Below are 22,911 nucleotides of genomic sequence, written 5' to 3'. Positions count from 1 at the left end.
CATCACCCATGAAGTACTTCACACCCTGAAAACGTCTAAGGCCGAGCAAAGAGTATCGATGGCGGTGAAGACAGATATGAGCAAAGCCTACGATAGACTGGAATGGGACTTCATTTCCCATGTGCTTGAGAGACTCGGATTTAGCCACATCTGGATAGGCTTGATCATGCAGTGCATCTCAACAGTTACATACTCCTTCCTCATTAACGGTTCTCCTAGAGGTTTGGTTATACCGAGCAGAGGGATTCGCCAAGGCGATCCCCTCTCTCCCTACATATTCATACTGTGTAGCGAGGTGCTCTCGGGTCTTTGTAACAGAGCACAAGAAGAGGGTCTCATCCAGGGCTTTCAAGTGGCAAGGGGGAGTCCCCGGATCACTCATTTACTATTCGCGGACGATACGATGTTTTTCCTCCGAGCTGATAAAGATGCAGCATGCGCCCTCAGAGCGATTTTGAGTAGATACGAAGCAGCATCTGGTCAGACAATAAATAAAGAGAAGTCTTCCATTACCTTCTCACGAAAGGCACCGGGTGAACTAAAACGGAGAGTGCACGGCGAACTCCAAATTAGCAAAGAAGGCGGAACCGGTAAATACCTTGGCCTACCGGAGCTCTTCGGCAGACGGAAGAAGGATATCTTCTCGGCCATTGTGGACAGAATCAAGCAAAAAGCGTGTAGTTGGGCAAATAGACAGTTATCTTCAGCCGGAAAGGTAGTGATGTTACAGAGCGTTCTAACGCCTATACCATCATACTCTATGACTTGCTTCAAACTCCCGATCTCTCTCTGTAAGAAGATTCAATCTGCACTAACTCGGTTCTATTGGGATGACCGCAAAGGCTTGAGGAAACTCGCATGGATAGCCTGGGATAAAATGACTCTTTCAAAAAACAATGGCGGGCTTGGATTGAGAGACATACAATCTTTCAATGATGCTTTTCTGGCCAAATTAAGTTGGCGTCTGCTTGAAAATCCGGAGGGTTTACTTGGTAGAGTGTTACTGAGCAAGTACTGTCCGGAAGGCGATTTCCTAAGCTGCGCCCCTCCGAATGCATCATCACATGGCTGGCAGAGTGTAATCGTGGGAAGGGATTTACTGCTGAAAAATCTAGGATGGGTTGTTGGAGATGGGGCATCAATCAGCTTATGGGATGATCCATGGCTGTGCATTAACTCTCCGATAAGACCCATGGGCCCAGCGCCGAGGGAATCAGCCATGTTAACGGTCCGTGAGCTCATTCAGGAGGAAACAGGGGAATGGAATAGAAGTATCATTCAGGCCATATTACCATTTGAAGAAGATCGTATATTGCGGATCAAACCTAGCATGAAAGGAGCTCCTGATGCTCTTAGATGGCTTGGAGGGAAGTGTGGAGACTATTCGGTAAAAACCGGATATCATATAGCAAGGGCAGAAGCAACGGTTGAGATCCTTGAGGATGAAGCTGCCCCTGAATTCGACTGGAGGAAAACAGTTTGGAACTTGGATCTAGCTCCCAAAGTTAAGATGTTCAGCTGGAAAAGCCTAAAAGGAATCATACCTGTTGGGGAGAGACTAGTGGCGAGACACATCAATGTTGACCCGAGGTGTAAGCGCTGTGAAAGCTCAGAATCTATCAATCATCTTCTCTTTCACTGTCCTTTTGCTAGAGAGGTATGGAAACTAGCTCCTCTTGGTGAAAGCTTTGAAGTTAGCGGATTGACAGATTTGAGAGCGGACTGGTCAGACATGCATGGACAAAAGTGTCTACCCCCAACGGGACTTACCAGGTCCCCAATAGTTCCTTGGATAATGTGGTCTTTATGGAAAAGCCGCAACAAACTAGTCTTTGAAAACTTTGCTGGGAATCCAGCGGAAACCCTCTTACAAGCAATAGTCGCAGCGAAGGAATGGGAAGCAGCCCAGGAACAAGAGGAGAAGAGAACTTCACCACGATGCCAAGAGCCACTCCTGCAGGTTGACACGGTCGTTAGATCAGATGCGGCTTGGCAGAGTTCAAATCTGAAAGCAGGTCTGGGATGGGTGGTAGTGACTGCGGAACAGAGGACCAGAGGATCGAGAGTAACCAGTTGGACAGCATCGGTACTGGTTGCAGAGGGAATGGCGTTGAGAGAAGCAATGATAGATTGCCAGCAACAAGGTATCAAAGAGGTGCGATTTGAGTCTGACTCGATGCAACTGATTAAGGCCATCAACTTAAAGAGCCCAAGCTTGGAGATTCATGGTATTGTGGAAGATATTCTTATACTAGCTGACCAATTTGATGTTGTTTTCTTTGTGTGGATTCCCCGTTTGAGGAATGGTGAGGCAGATGGCCTGGCTAAAAGAGCGTTAGCTTTGTATGAACAAGGGGTGGGTGTGGCTGAGTTAATACCCCCACCAAACTAAGTTATGAATGAAAAGTTTCAGGTGTGACAAAAAAAAAAAAATCGAATTATGTGTATTAATTTGTATGCAGAATAAATTTATTAACAAAATTTCACGTAATATAGATCAAATACTAGCATTTATGTTGAGGTTTGCACCTTTCCTATATCTTATGACTGCTCCAAATTAACTAAGGATGTATAACAATTATTACAAGTTAGGCTGAGGGAATCGATTGCTGTAAAGATTTTGAGAAGTGTATACAAGATTTTATATGAGTGGATGGTGGAGAGGCCGAGAGAAAGGCCGAGCCTTTTGACATTATAGCATTATTGTCTTTATGTTGAGCACTAGAGCCACTTGCTTTGGGAATCTTTAGCTGATTGTCGAATTATTATATCACCATATATGTAAATGTATATAATATTGGACCCGAGACCTTGTATAGTAATGTCTCGCTCTCTTATATATACCTCCTCTCATTCAACACCATAAACTCATCATAAACACACACACACACTCATAAATCGAAGCCTGATGATGGACATGCGTGCCCATCGGAGTAGAGTTGCATGAAGTGGAGTAGAGTATAATGCAGCCAAGGATGACTTGCCGGAACGTCGTTCATCATGCGTATAGGTATTGGTGATGAATATATTTCTGGCAAGTTGTCCTGCGGCTACATTTTGCTCTCTTCTACTCACGCAAACTCTCCATGGTATATTCTACATTTTCATTCTTTCAAATGGACGATACCTCTCTTATTAAGAAGGCGTTGGTGTTGATCAGATTATCCGAAGTCCAGCCTCGGTATAATAAGTATGTTTATTACATATTTTTATTAATGGGTGACGCTTGACGTTTCTTTCTTTCTTCTTACAAGAACTTCTTCTTACGAAACTTCTTGGAGAGTGGAGACACATACAAAAGAGGATAGACTTTTTTTGCTAAGAAATTTTTTTTTGCTAAGAAAAGAGGATAGACTTCTTGCAAAATCTGTAATGGATCCATTCCATCAAATAATGGACTTGAGCTTTCCTGAAATGCAACGGTTTTTGTGAACTAATTGTCGTCTGCATAATTGCTTCACAAGTTTAAGAGTTTAATATATCTAAACTATTCACACTAGAAAAAAAATACTATTTCATTGTCTTGCAGGTTTGATGAGCCAAAGAAAACCTTTAGGCATACAATAGGAACAAATTATAATCTCCAAATTATATTCTATGCGTAGGTTTAGAATGATTACAACATACAGATCATACCAAAAAGATAATCATCCCCATAATTCGCAGGTTCTTTTTCTTTGGTGGGTTTAGAGCAGCATTATTGCAGTATGTAAAACGGTTTCTTAGGCAAAAAGGTGTGTGTGGGCTCCACCAATATTTTAAAAACGGTGACAGAAGACGTGAGTTGAGGATCGCTTCAGATGGGTTTTGTGCACTGTTTGCGGGTCCCACCGACACGTGGCGGCCCGCAATTGGTGCGATTTTAATTTTTTTTTTTTAAATCAGATAAAGCAAAAATAAAAAAGTTTTAGAAACCCAAAAAGGGGTTCAGTGGATAATCATGCTCTTACGTAATAATCAAGAAAAAATTATAAAAAGATGCAAAAAAGCACAAAAGCAGCCGAAATTTGTGGAATATGTTGAAATGTGCGTTGTCAGGTTTGGGAATCTAAGGTACTGTGGGCCGACAAAAGTAGAGATGTAATAAAGATTTTGGTCGGGCAATCATAAATCCAAATCTTTGTACGCATTTTAACGATGACACTCATCACCATTTTCTCCTTTAAATGTTTCAGCTTTTTAGTTACGTGCGTTATCATCGTGTTCCTATCGTATCCTCTTTTCTCTTCTTTTGTTGGTTGTTTATATAATCTGCTGAGCATATAAAGAACCGGATAGGACAATAACAGGACGCCATAGTTTACTAAGAAATGCAAAGCCCACTCAGTCGTTCAGACTAATCATTTAATTTGTTAGCAGGTTAAGGATTATTTACTTAGATTGATAATTTTAGAGTAGCTAGTTTTGTTGTGAACTTACATTTGGTTCGTTTTTTTATCTTCCTACCTCATATTGTAAATTTATCGAATATTTATAACATAATATCTACTATATTTCATCCTTTCCGGTTTACCTTATGACTAGTTGTTTTTTATTTCTGGTTGCAAGCTTTCCATCTTCATTCTTTTCAGGTTTAGTAAATATATATTACAAAGATGATAACTCTTGATAAGAATATCAACGAAAACTTGTAGCAAGATAAAAAAAATATATATTCCCTCTTTTGCAAAAAATATCACTTTGACACTTTTACATAGAGAAAAGTAAAATTTGTTATAAATATTATGAAAGTGTCATTTTCGTTTTTCTTGCCGTCTTTTTATTTTTCTCTAGTGGTCTATATTTAGCATTAGTTCTTGTGGTGGAGCCACATGGTCAAAGGGTGAGGCAGATGCCCCGGATGATTTTTTAAAAATTCCATGTAAAATTTTGGTAGTGTTCTTTATGCTCTCGGTATGTTTTTTAAACAATTTTGATAATGCCCCTCCATAACATTCATCTCTAGATCGGCCACTGTTTAGTTCTGAATTTTTATTCCGTTTATATCTTCAATAGAAATAGAATATCCTTTAGCAAAATGAAACTTACCATGACAACTGACAAGTGCCGAGGAGAGAAAGAATGCATCTCTCAGGCACGTTACAACTAGAACTAGTGTTCAATATTATTCGTCTCTACGTACTAATATTTAATTTCACGCACATGGACTCAGACGGTCATACGACTCATACCACACTCTTCATTAATTTCAGTCGACATCATTTTTCTCTTCTTTTGGCGTGTGAATTGAGTTTCCATATAAGATACGCCGAATTATGAACTAATATTTATGAATCATATAGTACATATTTACGCGTCGATTGATATGCATTTTACGTATGATTCTATCTTCTTTCTTTTGTGGGGGCAAATAACATTTGAAATTCAAGTTGATCGAGACCAGGTCTGTCCAAGGAGAAGCAACTCAATTTTACGTATGATTCTATCTTCTTTCTTTTGTAAGGGCAAATAACATTTGAAATTCAAGTTGATCGAGACCAGGTCTGTCCAAGGAGAAGCAACTCAATTAACTAATAAACAATAAAAACGGAGACATACCGAACTGTTGAATTTGTCGGATCAATCATGGTCTCCATTAAGTATACAGTATAATATTCATGAAAATGTGGTCAATATTAAAATCTAAAGATTTGATTAGGGAAGTGGGAAATTGAGGAAAGATATAAAAACGAGAAGATTGGGGTCTTTACCCAAAATGGATAAGGCCATGACAAGATTCGATCTAATATGTAAAATAAAAATAATTTAATACAGAAAAGCTGTGATTGATTGATTCCCCACCCCTTTGCGTTCTTTTGTTTTGCAAGTTGACTAGTTGACAGTATCATACAACATAATAATAATAGGTAGGTCATATGCATATATGAATTTTAAATGTATAAATACAGAGCCAAAACAAAAATGTATAGATATATAAATTATTTATATCTGTAGTAGCATCATATCTAACAGGAATGGATATATATTAACTTTTTTTTTAACGACTATATATTAACTTGATCATCATATCTGATAGGTATGAATATATATGAACTCTTAATGAATATATATTAACTCTTAATTTAGTTTTAACTTCTCGGAATATATTTATTTATTTTTTGAACTAAAGGAGTATACTACTCTTACACTAGTAAAAATCTGTCGCATAGCCAGTGTAGTGCCACGGTAAAACCGTGGCTAAAGTAAAAAAGCCACGATTTAACCACGGTTAGCCACACTTTAAAAAATAGCCACGATTGCGTAGAAACTGTTGTTAAATTTAGCCACATTTTAGCCACAAAATCAAACGTGGCTATTATAGCTACGATTTAGCTACGAAAAATTAATGGCCAAAAATTAGCCACGCTTTTGCCACATCTATTACAGTGGCTAGAGTGTTAGCCACGGTGTAACCACTATTTTTCCGTGGCTCTGTCGAAAACCTTAATTATATACCCTAAACCCCAAACATATACCCTAAACTTATATCTACCTACAAAACAATATATATGATTAAGATTTACCTAATTTACCTGGATTTAATATCCAACACTTATTTAAACTTCCAAAATTTATAAATAATTTAACATAAACATCAACACTTTAAAACACCAAATCTTAAACTTATCACCCTATATTATAAACATTCACTCTTCAACTCAATAGTTTCAAACTTCATTCTCAAACTTATATGAAACCCAAATCTTAAATATAAACTATAAAATTAATCTTTTCAAAGGTTAATCTCAAACCATATACTTAATTCCAAATCTTAACTACAAACAACATACTTCAAACTTAGTCTATATCACAAAACACTAAGCTTAAATTTTAAATAACATATAGTTCCTATAAGATAAATATATCTCAAACTATATACAACATTTCAAATTTTACAATTACAAAATAAAATAAAATTATGATATCAATTTATTTAAAACAAAGATAATTTATATAATAACTATAGATAAATCAAAGGGAAAAGACAATTAATTGTATTGTTTTTTTTCAGCCATTGATTGATTTTAATCAAAGGCTCACAATCAATCTTCTGTCTATCTGCGTCCTCCTTTCCTATTGGACAATCCATCAAAATTGGGATTATTATTTCTGGCCATTGATTAATTGTAATCCAATGGCCAACAATCAATCTTGTTCATTTCTCTTCCTCTGTACGCCTTCTCTCTCTCTTTCTTCTTTTCAAGCCGACACCATCTCCTTCTTCGATGTCTTCTCTGTTTCTCTATTATGGTTGTTTGAGCTCTAATTGCATCTGTTTGTGTTTATTGCAGAAGAGGACAGACAGAGGAGACAGAGAGAAATATATTAGATGAAGGCAATTGTGTTGAAGTGGAGAAATCAGATTCGGAGGTGAAGTCTCTGAACGGCGAGGATTGGTGTGGAAGAGGCAAAGATTGTGGTGAGATAAGGAAGTAGAAGAGGAAGAGGCGAAGGTTGTGGTCGATCTGCACGAGCACCGAACACCTGAGGTGTACATCGGATTTGGAAAGATGACGACGACGGCGCAAGCAGGTCCAAGCTTCGGCGAGGAAGAAGCTGGAAGAGAGAGAGAGAGCTCTGAGATGTCTGGAAGACGATGACGATGGAGGCGAGCAGGTCCGATCTCCGGTGAGGAAGCAACGATGACACAGGAAGGAGAAGTGGTGGAGTGGTCGTGCGGCGGTGGGGTGGTGGGGGTGGTGCGACGGAAAAAAATATATATTTATATATATATATAGATGTATAATATATTAATGTAAATTTATTTACAGATTTTGTATTTTATTAATAAAAATTATTTTGTTTTGCTTTCATTTCTGTTTTTTTTTTGTTTTTTGTTTTAAAATAGCCACTGATATGTTGATTAAACCGTGGCTATACTTAGCTAAAAAAATAGTAGCAAAACCGTAGCTAAAATAGCCACGAAAGTGCAATGGAAAAACAGTGGCTAATAGCCACGAATAGCCACGGTTTTTTCTAGCCACGAGGCTATAGCCACGTTTTTTTTTCTATCCATAAGCGTGGCTATTTTTTTGTATAGCCACGATTTTAAGCTGTATAGCCACGGTTTTGTAGTGGCTATACGACAGATTTTTACTAGTGTTAAGATATGTTCTTTCTGATCGACATTAGTCTTACATTTCTGTAGAATTTATCTAGTTTTAACGGTGACAAGTTTTAGACATGTTTCCAATAGTAGATGTGGAAGAGCTTATTCCAAAAAGTCTGAAGTGAAACATAAATAAACTAAAGGCAAATAAATAATAAACGAAAGTATAAAAATTAGAGGCCGTGTTAAGCTAATTTATGGCTTATACGGCGCACATCCCATCATCAGCCCAAACAAACACTAATTCGTATGGGATATACGGCGCACATCCCATCATCAGCTCTAACCTAATTTTCTGAAACGTCCTCAATTCACGATTTTGAGACATGTGCATATTCTGCATCCATTTCGATTATTTCGTATACTATTTTTCCTCTAGACTTTTACGTTGATTACATATAGACATGTGCATTTAAAGCTGTGTTTCAGGTAAGATCAGAAGTCATGGCGTATGAATCGTGTCTGTCCAACGAAGTAGGGCATGGACATTATGCGAATGTATGTTTTCGATCTAATTTCTACCGGCCGGAGCTTATTCAAAGCTGTAATTACATCAAGTTCAAAAAAGTAATTTATATCAGATTTGTAAAAGCATCTATTTTGTTATTGGAAAGAAAATCCCACATCGGATATATGAAAGGGACTTAAGTAATATATAAGGGACTTGGATCAATCCACTAATTGCCAGTTGGTTTTAAGTTGGAAGCCCAAGAAACTTATCATGGTATCAGAGCAGACCCAATACCCTGAACCATTAATCCGGTCTGGACAGTGGCCCGATCATCCCATTAGCTGATGGCCCATAGAAGGCTCAGTTCCGCCGAGATCGCTAAAAAAATAAAAAAAAAGTATAATTTCGGAGGGGGTATGATGGATTCTGCGAGATTAATGGTTATACGCACCATTAATCTAACAATTTCTTGTTTTGTTACCACTCTAATCAGTTTTTCATCACTAACAATTGTTTTGGTACATGAGGTGTAACCTCGAATATTTTTTTTTGTCAACTAGATGGAGAGAGTGAATAATCAAGGAAATGGGACGAGTGATGGTGGATGACAAATTGACAATACATGTAGATTGATGCTGGAAGCGTTCAACGATGATCTCCATGGAAGTTGAGCAAGCCCATTTCTTTTCTTTAAATACATTTGTTTTAATTTAGTAGAATTCGTGTTTCTAGTCTGGTCCAGTTTAACAATAAACTCATAGGTCGTAATTATTCGGTGTTATTAAGTTTTATCACGTTAATGACGTGGTGACAATTATCCTACTGACATTAAAACGGCCCAACTCCATGCAGAATGAGACAAAAGAAACAAAACACAGTTATGACTTGGTGTTCTTTGTATAAATAGAAACGGCACTATCAAAAGTCAACGGTTGTTCCATAATAATCGAAATCGTTTTATAGCGTTGATTTAGTGTATTTTAAATAAACAAAAATGTTAGGAGATTGTGGCTCCACTACCATCACCACTGAATCCCAATTTATAGTAACCCTAGTTTCTTTCCAAGTAGATTCGTTTCCTTGATATATACGTCATCTTTCTCTTTCAAAATATATATTTGTTTGGTCTTCCCTTTGATCTATATTGTCTTGAAGTCATAGCAAGGATGCCAAGCACGATTAAACCAAAAAATGGACAAAACAAGATCTCTTGGTCGTAAACCAAAGCAACCTTCATCGGTGTCATCAGAAGATGGGTCTCTAATCATAAACCGGAGAAGCCTTTGCCAAACTATCTGAAACCAACAATCAGTTCAAGAACTACCCTGTCAAGTTCTTAAAGAAGAACAACAATAGTCTTGAGGACAACAACCAGAAGCTTCTACGTAGAAGATCCTTTGATCCACCTCCATCTTCTTTGACTTCTCCTTCTACTTCTCAGCGTATCCAAACAACCCTAAACATCTCTCCTTCTCCTAGAGAGAAGCCTGCCACAGCTCTACGCTCTTCTTCTTTACATGGAAGCAGATGTGTTCCAAGAGGAGGTACTATTGTGAAATCACCGCATGTGGCTCCAAAGAAGAGCGGGTTGAGCAGTAGTAGTACTTCAAAGAGCAAAAAGGAAGGTCACGAAGATGTTACAGCAAAGAAAGCACCTGCGAAAGAGATTGCTTTAGATACTGCTTCTTTGTCGTCTACTCAGGAAGATGAAGAGAAGACTCTCAAGGTTGAGAGTGATGTACAAGTTGGTGATGATATAGAACAAGCCAAAGACGAAGAGGAAAATAAAGAGGTGCATGTAGCGGTTGTGCATGATTATGAATCCGGTGAAGAAAAAAAAAAAAAAAAAAAAAATGAATCCGGTGAAGAGAATAACTTTGATGGACCAACATTGGCTACTTCCCCTGTTGGGAAGAGATTGTTATTGCCAAAGAAGAAGAAGAAAGATTAATGAATGAAGATAACTCTGAAGAGAAAGAACAAGAGAACAAGGGTGAACTCTATGAAGAGGTTAAAAAGAAGATTGATGAAGATGATACTTCAGAGAAGGTTGATATCGATACAAGTTTGAAAGAAGTTGAGAGTGTCCAAGAGACCACGGAAGAACAAGAAGAAGTGAAAGAAGAAAAGGAAGTGAACAAATAGGACAAGGAAGAGGTTGAGGAAGAGGAGAATGAGAAAGTTAAATTAAAGAAGAAAAATTAGGAGAAGGAAACAAGAGCGAAGTAGTGATAGGTAAGAAAGGATCTTCATCAGCCTATAACGATGTAATAGCAAGTAAGATTCAAGAGTCTAGGAAGAACAAAGTTTTGGCTCTTGCTGGAGCTTTTCAAACAGTCATTGACTATGAAACTGCTGCATCTAAGTGATCTCTATTACTCTATAACACAACAACAAGAAATTTAATCAACAATGTTATCTTTAGCTTTGAATTCGATGTTAACTTTTCTTTCTGTCTAACTATCATATGCCTAACTCGTGAATTGTATTCTTTTCGAGTGAACAAAGATACACGCACTTAATTAGTTTGAATGGATTGGCGTGTATCTATGCAATGACTTGAAGACTAGCTAGCTACTTTTAACTCCAAGAAATTATATTATGAAGCAAAACTTAATGGTTTAATGGACATCTGGATGTGAAGCTGATAGTTTGGAGCACTTATTATTTGGATACAAGTGTTATTTTAAAGCGTCTATGAATATACAGGCTTAAAGGAAGAAATTAATCATTTCAAAATATCTGATTGGTATCTAGTTTACATCCACTAGAAAAGCTTTGGTTGTGGTTCAATTAAACTACACGTGGGAGAAGGGTCATCATAGAGTGTTAATGTGGGATCATGATTTCGTCGTTCATTAGTATTGTAATTTTTGGACATAAAGTGTTTTTGTTTGTTCTTACTAACTAATATTCGGTTTTAGTTCTGATGTGTTATAGTTTAATATTTTTCAATATAAAAATATTTGTACTCTATTAGTAATTATATTTTTGATCAACAAGCATCTTTTGAATTTCAATCCGGATATTAATATTTCAAATACCAACACGAATCATACGATACATGTGATGGTCAAGTAAACGTTATCAATCTCTATAAAAAAAATACCAAGTTGAAAGTGGCTTTAGAAAATATGAATATAAACCTTTCTTTAAGGAATAAATATGTAGCCTAATAGTAATAGTTACCATATGCTACTCAACCTACTTTTTAATATCTTACACAGATCAATGTATGACTTCGAATGATACAAGTTTGTGGTGGCTTTCCAATGAGGAAGTTTGTCCCACGCACATGAGAGTTCCTATTAACTTCAACACAACAAACACAAATGGCACGACACAAATTTAGTGAAATTTAGTACTACGTGTTCGTAGGAGTCCGTATAGCCTCTTCTTTCTTTGTCCCAACAGTTGTCGGAAAATGAGATCTAATAAGCCATCGCTGTTGTAACAATGAAGAACAAAAAGAAGAGGGTGCACGTCTTGTTTCAGCAACAAACATTTACTTTCCTGGCCCTCGGCAATTACATAATTAGAAAGTTGTTGTCTTTTTATTTCTTAAAGACTGAAGATAATGTTTTTGTCGGATCTATAATCGTATAAAGAAGTCTTAATTGTATGTAACAGTTTTTGAATTTATATCAACCTTACATTAATTGAAAACTAACTGTTATATAGAGTTTTTATGTGTTCCTAAGCTCCTTTAAACTCCACAAAATCTGGAAACAAAGAGAACCAGACTTCCCCAATGAATCAAATACTTAAAACATTATTTATGTAAATAATTTTTTTGTAACTTTTAAAATAATTAAATCTTCTTAATAAATAATCATTAAATATTTTTTATTTAATTCTATTTTTATTGTATTTTATTTATTTTCTCGTGCTAAAAAAAGTTTAAATATACGTAATACATTTTAATCCTATATCAAATTTTAATTATTTAAAGTGTAATTAATTAAATTAAATATATGGTAAATTACATGTTGCTAAAAAAAACTACTGTAAAGTTTTCAAAACTATCCAAATAAACGGGTAAAAAAAATTTAGTTGGGTAAAAATTTGATCTCAAACAACTTAAAATCAACTGGCAAAAACGAAGCTAAGATAATTGTATAGTTCCCTGAATTTGAAACGTACCAAAAACTTCCATAACATCCAAAACATATGATGAGAATTACACAATGATGTGAATATCTACACATAGTTTTCTAGGCCGATGTTGAAATAAGCATTAACCACTAAATGATAAACGTAAATGGACAGCTCGAGATTCCCACTCTAGTTTAGAAGGCTACCTGAATACCAGAACAGAGAGAGAAATAAACTTTGGAAGCAGAGGAGACCCAACGAGAATCACCAGGACAAGATAAAATGGTCGCATGACAACACAACTGAGCATCGAACCAATCCAGAATCAAGAAACACTGAAGAAAACACAAGAACTGAAAGGAATGAGAAGATACTCGCAAAATCATTTATACCGTACTAAATAGCTACATTGTACTGTCACAGCAGTCCCCAATACATCTAATCTAGCACTCGATGCAAAATATTGACTAGTCCTTTAATAATAAAATAAAAATAAATATGTGAGAATCGATAATGTGGAGATGAAAAAAGGACAAGAAACAGCTAAGCGGAAAGAAAGGAACACACACTAAATTAATTTCCTCCAGTCGACATAATTTATAATTAATTTCCCGAATTAATAATAAAAAGATAAGATTAATTCGCTCCACCAAATAAAAATTATATGAAAAAACTATGAACAAAGAAAAAAAATCTTTGAATTATTGATCACTCATCTTCTTCTTCTTCCTCTTCTTCCTGCAGATCTGAGAGAGCAAAACAACTCATAGACTTCAATGCTCTGTTCTTGAACGATGGTCTCCTCGCAAGAACATCTCCTCCTCGCTCTTCATCACTCAGATCTCCATCGTCTCCTTCCTCATCATCGTTGTCTTCATGAACAGGCAAAAGAGGCATAGACTTAGGGTTCTGCCATGAGTAGAAAGACTTTCTCGCCAGCTTGTTGTAGATCTGTAACCTTCTCTTCTTATTCAATGGATTCTCTTGCTTCGGCACTTCTTTAACACTCCCGATCTCTCCTAAGTTCCCAAACGATTTTGATTTACCTTTGTAGTGACTCGATAAACCTCTTCTTGATTTAAAATCAAGAACTCTAATTAGTTTTTTTTTTGTTTCAATTAAAAAATGAAAATGAACTTACTTGCTTGGGAGAGAATCTTCTAGAGATCTCAATGAAGCCAACCCTAGCTCCTCCTCATCATTGTCTTCTTCGCTTTCTTCGTCTTCTTCCTCGCTGTCTCCCGGAGTTCCGATCGATGATGAACTCTCCGACGAGTAATCCACCGTCCGTCCTGACCAGATTCCGCTTCCGACACGACTTAAACCGCTTCCTTCCTCGTTTGGTATATCACCGGAAGCCTTGTCGGTTGGCAGATCGCTTCCGTATGCAGACAACTCGATTGAGAAAGTTGGTCCTCCTCCTGCCATCACCAGATCACGGACTTTCTTAGCGGTTTGAAGATCTTGGCTTCTGGGGTTCTGTCTCACAAACTTCTTGGTCGGATCCTCAAATCAAATCTCAGTCATAGACTTGTATGAATAGCAATGGCAGAAGAGAGAGAAAGGATAAGGTTTTTATTTACTTAAAATTTTAGTCGAAGGAAGTAGATAAAGACGATAACTCTATAAATATATATAGTACTGTAAGATTATATTATATAATATACGACTGTAGATTAATGCATGCCTCTTGGTCCAAGTCATTTTGTCGTTTTGGAAAAAATGGTTCGACTGAGAAATCGAAGTCCTCCCCCCTCATTTTGTCACCTGGGCGTTTTAACCCCCAGACTGAAAAATTCCCGTGATCCAAATCGAAAAACTGAAATTTAATCCGAACAGAACGGGATTCAAGAGCTCAGTATTTTACAATCCAAACCGAACTGAAATCAATTTAAAAATATTCAAAGTTAGATATATTAATATTTTATATATATTAAAATAATTTAGATGTTTTAAACTAATTTATAGATTTTTGTAGTTTGTTGTATTTTTTATTTTAAATATTTTTAATTAGTTTAGATAGTTTAATTTGCGAATAATTTAAGTATTTTGAGTATGTTTTTGTCAATATTTTTGGACGACTTCAGGTATTATTCGATCCGTACCAAATTAATATTTTTGGACGACTTCAGATATATAAAATTATGAAAGAGAGAAGCTACAAAGAAAATTAATAAGTTTTTTTGTCAAATCAACGAAAACTGGTTTTCGAATATACATGATATATCGTTTTCCATGTTACATTTGATCATTATTGAAACACAAAGAAGTTACAAGTTGATCATTTTCCGAGTATTCATTTTGAAAAGGGTAAAAGTTGAAATTTTTTTCTTTATAAAAGAAGTGTTCTCTAATATATTATGTGTTATTTGAGATATGTAGAATATCATTGTTGTTTTATGAAAATATGTAAATTTGAATTGTGACAATCATGTAAAAAAGTTTGAGCTATTTTCTGTCATCTTGTCATCTGGTATGACATACAGTATATGAGTTTTATTTACGCACAAACCCTCCCATTATTTAATGTTCTTAAACCAATCTAAACGAGTGGTTGAGTTGGTCACAACTCAACTAAGATAAAAGTAAAGGAATAATTCCTTGTAGTATTTGAACATGCGTTGCATACATATCATAATATCATAGATCAATTCAACTGAAACTATTATTCAAACAATATAAACTAATATCTTGGAGCTTTAACGTTTTCTTTTCTTTCTTTTCGAAATAAAATATTCTCGCTTACAACAATATATTTACAATCTTTTCACTATTGTCAAAATCTATATACATAAAGACTGACCCTACACACAATTTAGATCTATTTATGGTAAGATGCCAATATGAGGCATCACCAGTTCCATGCCATCCTTGGATATTCATATCGTTTTGGACAAAAACGTGGTTAGTACTAGTTAAAAGTCATAAGTAAAGATCAAAGCAGGAGGACCAATGAACTGAGGTTGGGGTATTTGAAGAGCATCTTGATATTATATCTTTCTTACTTTTTTTGTCAACTCTTTTTTTTTTTACTTAATTTTTAATTTTAATTCTTAAGTTCTTTTCTTCTCGTTGGCGGAGAATCACCCTCAGATGTCCACACGTCTATCTCTCTTATTATCGATTTAACTTTTGATTTTTTATATCTTAAAACTTTTTATTTTAGAAATCAAATGTTTATTTTAAAGAGAGAAAAAGAGAAGGTGTATTGGTTTGGTTGGCTAAACTTTATAGAAAGGTTAACTATCATGTTTCCACCCACAATCTCACGTTAAACAATACGGAACAAATCATTCGGGCACAACTTTCTTGGCATTTTCTATATATACTAAATTCTATCTATTAATTATATGAAAATGAAACAACTTATCTTTTATGACTGATCCTAAGATTTGCAAATCAATTGATCGAAAGTTCAAATCTATGTGATGACCAGAATAAACTATAGACCAAAACTAAAAACAATACTCTTTTTCATTTATAGCACACAAACCAATTATTGTTTTTAAGCTCAGTAAACCATTTATTAATAACACAACAACACCAGAAGTTAGAATAAAAATAAAGAAAATAATAATGGCCCTTGTGTACCAAGCCATATAATAGGGAAAGGTTCCGAAGCTAATATAGTTGTGGCCTAGTGTATGTTGGATTATGTGGTGTGCTTTGGGTGCTTATCAAAAGTGGGATCATTTGACCCATACTTGTAGTCTATTGTAGAAAATTTATAGAGTATAAAGTAGAATGAATGTTATTAGCTCGGGATGAATGAGAGTACACAATAGTCAGAAGTGCTAATGGTAGGAAACGAGGATTTTGTTTCTACTTTATTTGAAAACTAATAAACGCAGTGTTTTCAACATTGATTTCGTACAAATTTATGAATGAAGTATTTTCTTATACTAAATGCATTTCAGAATGCTATAATTTTCTAAACAAATTAACCAAGTTAATTGTAATACTGTTGCACACAGGATACAAGCAAATTATAATCACTAATATAACAAAGTTCTGAACTCATAATTCATAAAGGGTATTTCTTTTAGTACCAGAACTTTCTCTCAAGCAAGTAATATAAATGGTGTTTCAAAAAAAAAAGTTTTTCAGAAAAAAAATCAAGTAATATAAATGCGCATCACATAACACAAGATGTCACTGTCGAACAATCCTAATAACAACACCATGTTGAGGCTCCACAAGCAGTTTGTGGTTTGGAGAGTGCTGATATGTTGGAGACAGAGTAAAACTGAACTTTGACACAATAAGTGACACAAGCACCTTGGCTTCCATCATAGCAAGGTTTTTGCCTAAACATGTTCTTGGTCCGAAGCCGAATGGCATGTATGACTGAGGGTATTTGCAAGCTTTAGAGATTCCCTCACTGAACCTCTCTGGCTTGAACTCGTTTGCATCTTCTCCCCAAATCTCACCGTGTCGGTGCAAGGCGGGAATAAGAATCCAAATGCACACTCCTTTTGGCACCACTAGGTTTCCGAGTCTTATGTCCGTGAATGCTTCTCTTCCCACGATTGGGGTTGGTGGGTATAGTCTCCTTGTTTCTTGGATTACCATAGTCACCTTAATTTTATATTAATGTACATAATAAACAAGAATTCATATTGCTACCAGAACATATTCTCAAATGCTTTTGTATATAAGATTGTGTAATATCCAAACATATTCTCAAATTAATATCTCCTAATTGCTTTATTTTCTTAAAATTGATATAAAAAAAAAGAGTTACCGTTTTGAGGTTTGGAATTGTTTCTGCGTCTGGAATGCCATTCTTGCAAGAACTCAAGATTTCATCTCGAATTCGAATATGCCATTTAGGATTTATATATATAGATTTGATTTTTCTTCTTCTATGAAAAAAGCATTGTAAATTTGTAAGGTTGTCTTTTTGTGTATGCAAGTGAAACGCATATGATCGCAAAGATAGTACTTTTACTTTAGTTAGACCGTATTCTATAAGAACTTATTGGTAATAATATTTTATGGGGTGAATTTTCGAACTTGAAGTTTTAAAATATTGTTTTAAGGTTTTAAAATACTTACTTTATATTTGTTATCATTTATAATTTAATTTTTGAGATACTTATTTTTTCCAGTGAAAGTTTTCTTATGTTTTGTAAATACGATGATATAGGCAGTGCAAACTCTAATACACAAAATTAATAACTGATCCATTACAAAAATGAAATTTCACTTGCATATATATATCTGTTTATGTTTGGATTTGTAGAGATTTTGATTTTTGTACCATGGTCCATAGAAACAACAATTTGTGTTAAACGATGCATGTGTGCATTTGTGTGAAACGATGTAAAGAGATTCGAACACAAAAAAAAACCCATGTCATATAGTATTATACTTAAAAGTGTATATTAGTAGTATATATATGATCCTACTATTCATACTGATGTCACCATTTTGATTCAGTAAGTGCAACTTATTGACCAAAAATAAAGATCGAAAGCAAAACCGTATATTGTTTTCGCCAGTGTTCGAAATAGGGAAAGATAGAAGAAGAATAGTCATGAGAAATGATGTTATCTCCGGAATAATGTTTAGTCTCTGACTGGATTCTCTTCATCTCCGATACATTGCCGTTAAAGATCGACGGTGGAGGACCCTTCACGCCTTGCTTCCTTAAATATCTCCGCATCCTCCACTGTTCCACCACGGCTCCACCGTATGCATGGTACCTGTTTGATCGGAAAACGGTAATAAAAGGATGTGGGTTTAACGAAGACGTTTTATTATGGTCGGAGGAGACGTTCAATCGGTTACAAGAGAAGTAAAGAGAATGCGACAGAAGAGAAGCCGGCAACTCGAAGAGCTACCGGAAAAGTACAAATAACGGCAAGATGAAGCAAAGGTGAAAACCCTAATCTAGCCGCCAAGTGTTAGTCAGATGATTCCGGATCCCCTTCTCGTTTCTCTTCCTTCCCCTTATATAGTCCTCTGATGTGTCGTTCTTGACCTAGCTTAAGTCGTCTTCGTGGGCCTTCCTTATTGGGCCGAGAGGCCCGCATCGATCCGAGCGGTCGCTGAGCCGGATGCCTCTTGGTCGGCGTCGCTCGACTCGAGATACTGTAGAGACAAGCCGAGTAACCAACCGAATTAAGCCGATTATTCGAGCCATCGCTTTCCTTGGTCTGGGCCAGGCCTTCTATTCTTTGGGCCTTGCGGGATGATTAAATCCATCCTCTACAGTAAGTCCCCCCAGTCCATCGGTGAGCGGAGAGTCGACAAGCTCATGATGGATTCTGGAACTCGAAGGTTCGAAAGAATAGTAGTCCTGTCGGGAGTTTGAAACGATGGGTTGACGAGTCGCGGGAAGGCTGCGGTAGTGCCTTCTCTCGGGGTCGTTGAGTCTCAGGCTCCCAGATTTTGATCGGCAAATCCCGGCTAATTCACCGGTTTAATCGATCTTAGGATAACCGTTTGGTTAATTAAGATAAGAAGCCGGAAAGTCGCGGGAGTCGATGGGGTTTTTTGGGGGAAATTCGAGGCCCGTTTAGGCCCATTTAGGTTTAATAATGACACCTCGAACCTTTCCTCTTTTTCCCTTCACGAGTGTCTCGGGGAGTTGAAACGCCGCGAGGGTCCGCTGGGTATTTAGGGGGAATTTCGAGGCCCATTTAGGCCCGAATAGACCTAATGATGATGCCTCGAACTCCTCCCTCTCTTCTCCTTATAAATACGTGGATCCCCTTTCATTTCTTCAAGTTTCCTCCGCGATCAAAGGTACTTTCTCTCTCCTTCCTTTATCTCTCTAAGTGTTGTAACCTTCATTCGACGCGATCTCCACTATGTCATCGGTTCCGAGATTATCGAGGCGACAAAAAGGGAAATCGGTCGCGGCGACATCGACGCCGGCAAGGAATCCCGACGGAGGTCGTCTCGGGGATCTGGAATCTGCCCACCATGCGGCGATGATGGACACCGCCAATTTATCTCGTTCCCAAAGGCTTCTGGTCGCAGATGCTACGAGGCTTGCGAGGGAAGGGAATGAGAACGTCGCTGTTAGCGACGCGACGGATTGCGCGAGAGACGGGCAGAGCGGGGCGACGCCTGTCGACTCGGTTACTTTGAGAGCTCGCCCTATGGAGGGCGATCCTCCTGAGAATGACGATCCCGAAGCTGAGTTAGTCCCAACGACCTTCTATCCTGACGGGATTTTCGAGGAGCTTCCGAGGCTTCTACCCAACTTGCTTCGCCCTGCCTTCGTGGCTGGTCAAGACTGGGAGGGTGTAGAAGAGACTAAATCTACCCCGAGGAGCGTGAAGAAGGTTCTTCGATCCAAGGGCGCTACGGGCGTAACTTTCCTTATCCCCACGAAAGAGCAGAGACCTTGGTCTCCTCCGATCGGATATCAGACGGTATACGAGTCTTACTTCCAGGAGGACACTCGCTGTTGGTTCCCGATCCCGCGACTGATCACTGCGTACGCTAGGCGGCGAGACATCGCGATTAGCCAACTGTTGAACGGCTCGTTGCGACTGGCCGTCACCTTATCGATTTTAGCGGAGCAGATCGATATGCCGATGAGCGTCAGATCTTTCGAGGAGATGACCTCGATAACCGATATGAAGGACGGAACCTACTCGGTGAAAATGCGACCAAACTGTAATGTATGCGCCGGTCATCCGAACAAGACGCAGAATTGGCAGCGCTCTTACTTCTTTCTTAAATCCGACGTCTCGGCTTTCGAGGAGCCTCCTCAGGAGGACTATCGGGTTCTTTGGAATCGATCCTGTGGTAGAGTACCTTGTCGCGAACTACGTCTGACTTTGTTGTTCCTAATGAGATTCTCCTTTTCTTTTGTTCGCAGTTGGCCATCCTACGTCTCCCGTCTATCCCGAAGATTTCTTGAAGAGCGTTCAAGCCGTCGCTTTGCTTAGAATCTACCGTTGGTCTGAGATCACCGTCGAGAAGACCTACGAGCTTAAAGATCGGATTGCTCGAAGTGCGTTCTCTCGCCGTTTCTTGTATATATTTTTTTTTGGCCGTATGGCTTGCTTGTCGCGTGCTAACCTCTCTGCCTTGTGTTTTCAGGAGGGTGGAGGTCAGATCTTCCAACAGTTCTTCCTATTCGCGCGAAGAGGCTGGAAATTTTTCCGAGAGATATCCAGAAACAAGTCAACGAGGCAAAGAGAATGGGAACTCTTCCAGACTTGAGCGCGATGCTTGCCGTTCAACTAGGACTGACTAGCGGGGGCGGGCCCTCGACGGCTGTCCCTCGCGCTAGCGAGGTTCCTCCTTCCGGTGCTGCGAGTGCGAAGAAAAGTAGGAAGAGGAAGAGGGGTGTCTCGGGAGCCGAGGAGAACGCCGAGGAGGCGAGCGGCGTCCCCCCTTCCGGTGATCTTCAGAAGAAGAAGAAGAAGAGGAAGAAGACCAAGAGGTCTGTTGAGGCTCAATCGGAGGGCCCCGAGGAGCCGACTGGTACTGAGGAGGAAGACGAAGAAACTCGGCCTGAAGAGGAGGTTTCTGAGGCCGAAGTCTCGAGAGAGCGAGATGATGCGAGGGAAGCAGATGGATCTGAGGCTTCCCTTAACGCCGCCATCCCGGATGGTTCCGACGAAGATAGTGGTGAGTCGCCGCTTTTGGTGAGAAGGCACAACGACGAGATCGACGATGACGTGCGATCTCCTGTTCTGACGCTTCCTAGCGAGGAGACTCCGGCTATCACTGGGGCGGGGGCCGTTCAGACCGGCACGTCTCCTCGCGGCTCTGCTATCTTAAGGAGGGCTCCCGGGATTAACTTTCCGGATAAGGTCTCTTTCCACTACGAAGGGCCGGCCCCTCTGGCGTACGTTCCCGAGAAGTGCGGGGAGCTTCTTCGTCAGCTTAGAGGGAGGGCAAAATCCCTTCCTGCCGTGAGGGACCTCATCTTCGGGGATGAATACGAGGAGGCTGCGAGGGCAAAGCTGCTGGTAAACACTTCGACCTCTTCCCCTTCTTGTTGCATTACTTGTTGTCTCTTTCTCTTTCTCTTATGATTTTCATCTTCTTGTTCGTCTAGGGAGACGGCGCGATGAACGTCGTGATTGATAAGTACGACACTGCCCTGAAAGGAGTCTCGACTGAACTTGAGCTGGCCAAGAAGGAACACGCGGAGAAGGAGGAAGCTTCTGCTCGTCAGCTGAGTACATCAAAGGCTAACGTCGAGAGGCTCAACGGGATGGTCACTCGTGCGATGGCTCGAAGGGACGAACTCAAGGCCGACTTGGTGGCATCTCGCGGGATTATCCATGAACTCGAGCAGAAGAACGCTGAGCTCGAGGGCGAGAAAGCTTCGCTCGCTGCATCTCATGAAAGAGAGATGAAGCGCCTTAGAGATTCCAGGATCTTGGAAGTGACAAAGGAACGAGGAAGGGTTGAGGCCGAGATGTCTGCAAAGGCTAACCGTCGCTTCGCCAGGATTCGCTCCCGAGAGGAACGTCGAAGCCTTTACGACAAGGCTCGGTTGCTTCATAGCCAAGCTTTTGGGACCAGAAAATGCCTCGAAGCCTTGAAGAGGGCTGGGAGCGACATCCTGCAAGCCACGATCGATCTTTTCGCGGAGCAAGAGAAAAAATACGAGCAGGAGGCCGAGGAGCTCAAGGTTGGTGAGATACCCGAGGTGGATCTCACGCTTTCTCCTCTTATATTGGATTCCCAGTTTGTGGATGCTCGTATTTTGGCGAGTCTTGATCCCTACGGGTCCAATGCCGGTCTGATCGACCCAGAGACCGCAGCAAATCTTGTTACTCCGCCCTCTGATCCAATCGACGGGCGCCGCGACGAGCCGACGCCTTTTGTAGAGGGTTCTTCGGCTGCGTTTGAGGGGGAGACGCCTAATCGGGGGACCAATGCTGCTGAAGACGGTGGTCCTGTCCTCGTGCTCTCGGATACTTCGGCTGAAGGGTCTCGTCGAGGTAATGAGGAGGTTGCTCGCGAGTCGAGTGTCAGGGCTTCGGAGCTTTCTGCCCTCAACGATCGTGAGAGCGACCGAGAGGATTAGCGTCTCTTGTATGTTGTTTTCTTTTGAGTCTTATATGACTCATTGTTGTAGTTTTTTTTTGAACCTTTGCCCTCGAGGCTTTTGTTTTGCTGTTTTCTCGCTATCTCGAACTCTTTTGGTGATTTGGACTGATTTACTTTAGATTTGTCTATCAAAATCGTGACTTCTCAAGATTTGAAGTGACTCTGCTTGTTCGGTGTAAATGTTGTTCGAGATGTCGAATCATTATAATTTTAAACTTGTTATGACTTTGTCTCGATTGAC

The 22,911-nt window shown here is 38.8% G+C and overlaps 2 protein-coding genes and 1 pseudogene across 2 annotated transcripts; 2 read left to right on the top strand and 1 right to left on the bottom strand.

Annotated features, from left to right (window-relative positions):
- The first annotated feature begins 8,533 nt into the window (after nucleotides 1–8,533).
- LOC106415153 lies at nucleotides 8,534–12,096 on the top strand (annotated as a pseudogene).
- Nucleotides 12,097–13,208: 1,112 nt separating this feature from the next.
- On the bottom strand, nucleotides 13,209–14,212 carry BNAA02G32290D (uncharacterized LOC106404212; the record flags this gene model as incomplete). Its single annotated transcript, NM_001315960.1, is given in 2 exon segments — nucleotides 13,209–13,704; nucleotides 13,777–14,212. Coding segments are annotated over 2 exon segments (648 nt in total). The 3' UTR covers nucleotides 13,209–13,343.
- Nucleotides 14,213–19,453: 5,241 nt separating this feature from the next.
- Nucleotides 19,454–22,647, top strand: LOC125585117 (meiosis-specific protein ASY2-like). The gene is made up of 4 exons (XM_048753626.1): nucleotides 19,454–20,402; nucleotides 20,476–20,610; nucleotides 20,700–21,577; nucleotides 21,667–22,647. The coding sequence occupies exons 1-4, from the start codon at nucleotides 19,454–19,456 to the stop codon at nucleotides 22,645–22,647; spliced, it is 2,943 nt and encodes a 980-aa protein (XP_048609583.1).
- The last annotated feature ends 264 nt before the right edge of the window (nucleotides 22,648–22,911 follow it).

This window comes from Brassica napus, chromosome A2 (genome assembly GCF_020379485.1).
Source record: "Brassica napus cultivar Da-Ae chromosome A2, Da-Ae, whole genome shotgun sequence".
In the NCBI taxonomy this organism is placed as follows: Eukaryota; Viridiplantae; Streptophyta; class Magnoliopsida; order Brassicales; family Brassicaceae; genus Brassica; species Brassica napus.
The sequence above is the reverse complement of the archived record's forward strand: the minus strand, read 5'-3'. Positions and strand labels throughout refer to the sequence as shown.

What these genes read in the sequence shown, in the direction of transcription:
- LOC125585117 (XM_048753626.1), top strand. Translation starts at nt 19,454, where the DNA reads ATGTCATCGGTTCCGAGATTATCGAGGCGACAAAAAGGGAAATCGGTC. An exon ending in TAAAGATCGGATTGCTCGAA is followed by an intron (nt 20,611 to 20,699) that starts GTGCGTTCTCTC and finishes TTGTGTTTTCAG; the next exon opens with GAGGGTGGAGGTCAGATCTT. An exon ending in CTGCGAGGGCAAAGCTGCTG is followed by an intron (nt 21,578 to 21,666) that starts GTAAACACTTCG and finishes TTGTTCGTCTAG; the next exon opens with GGAGACGGCGCGATGAACGT.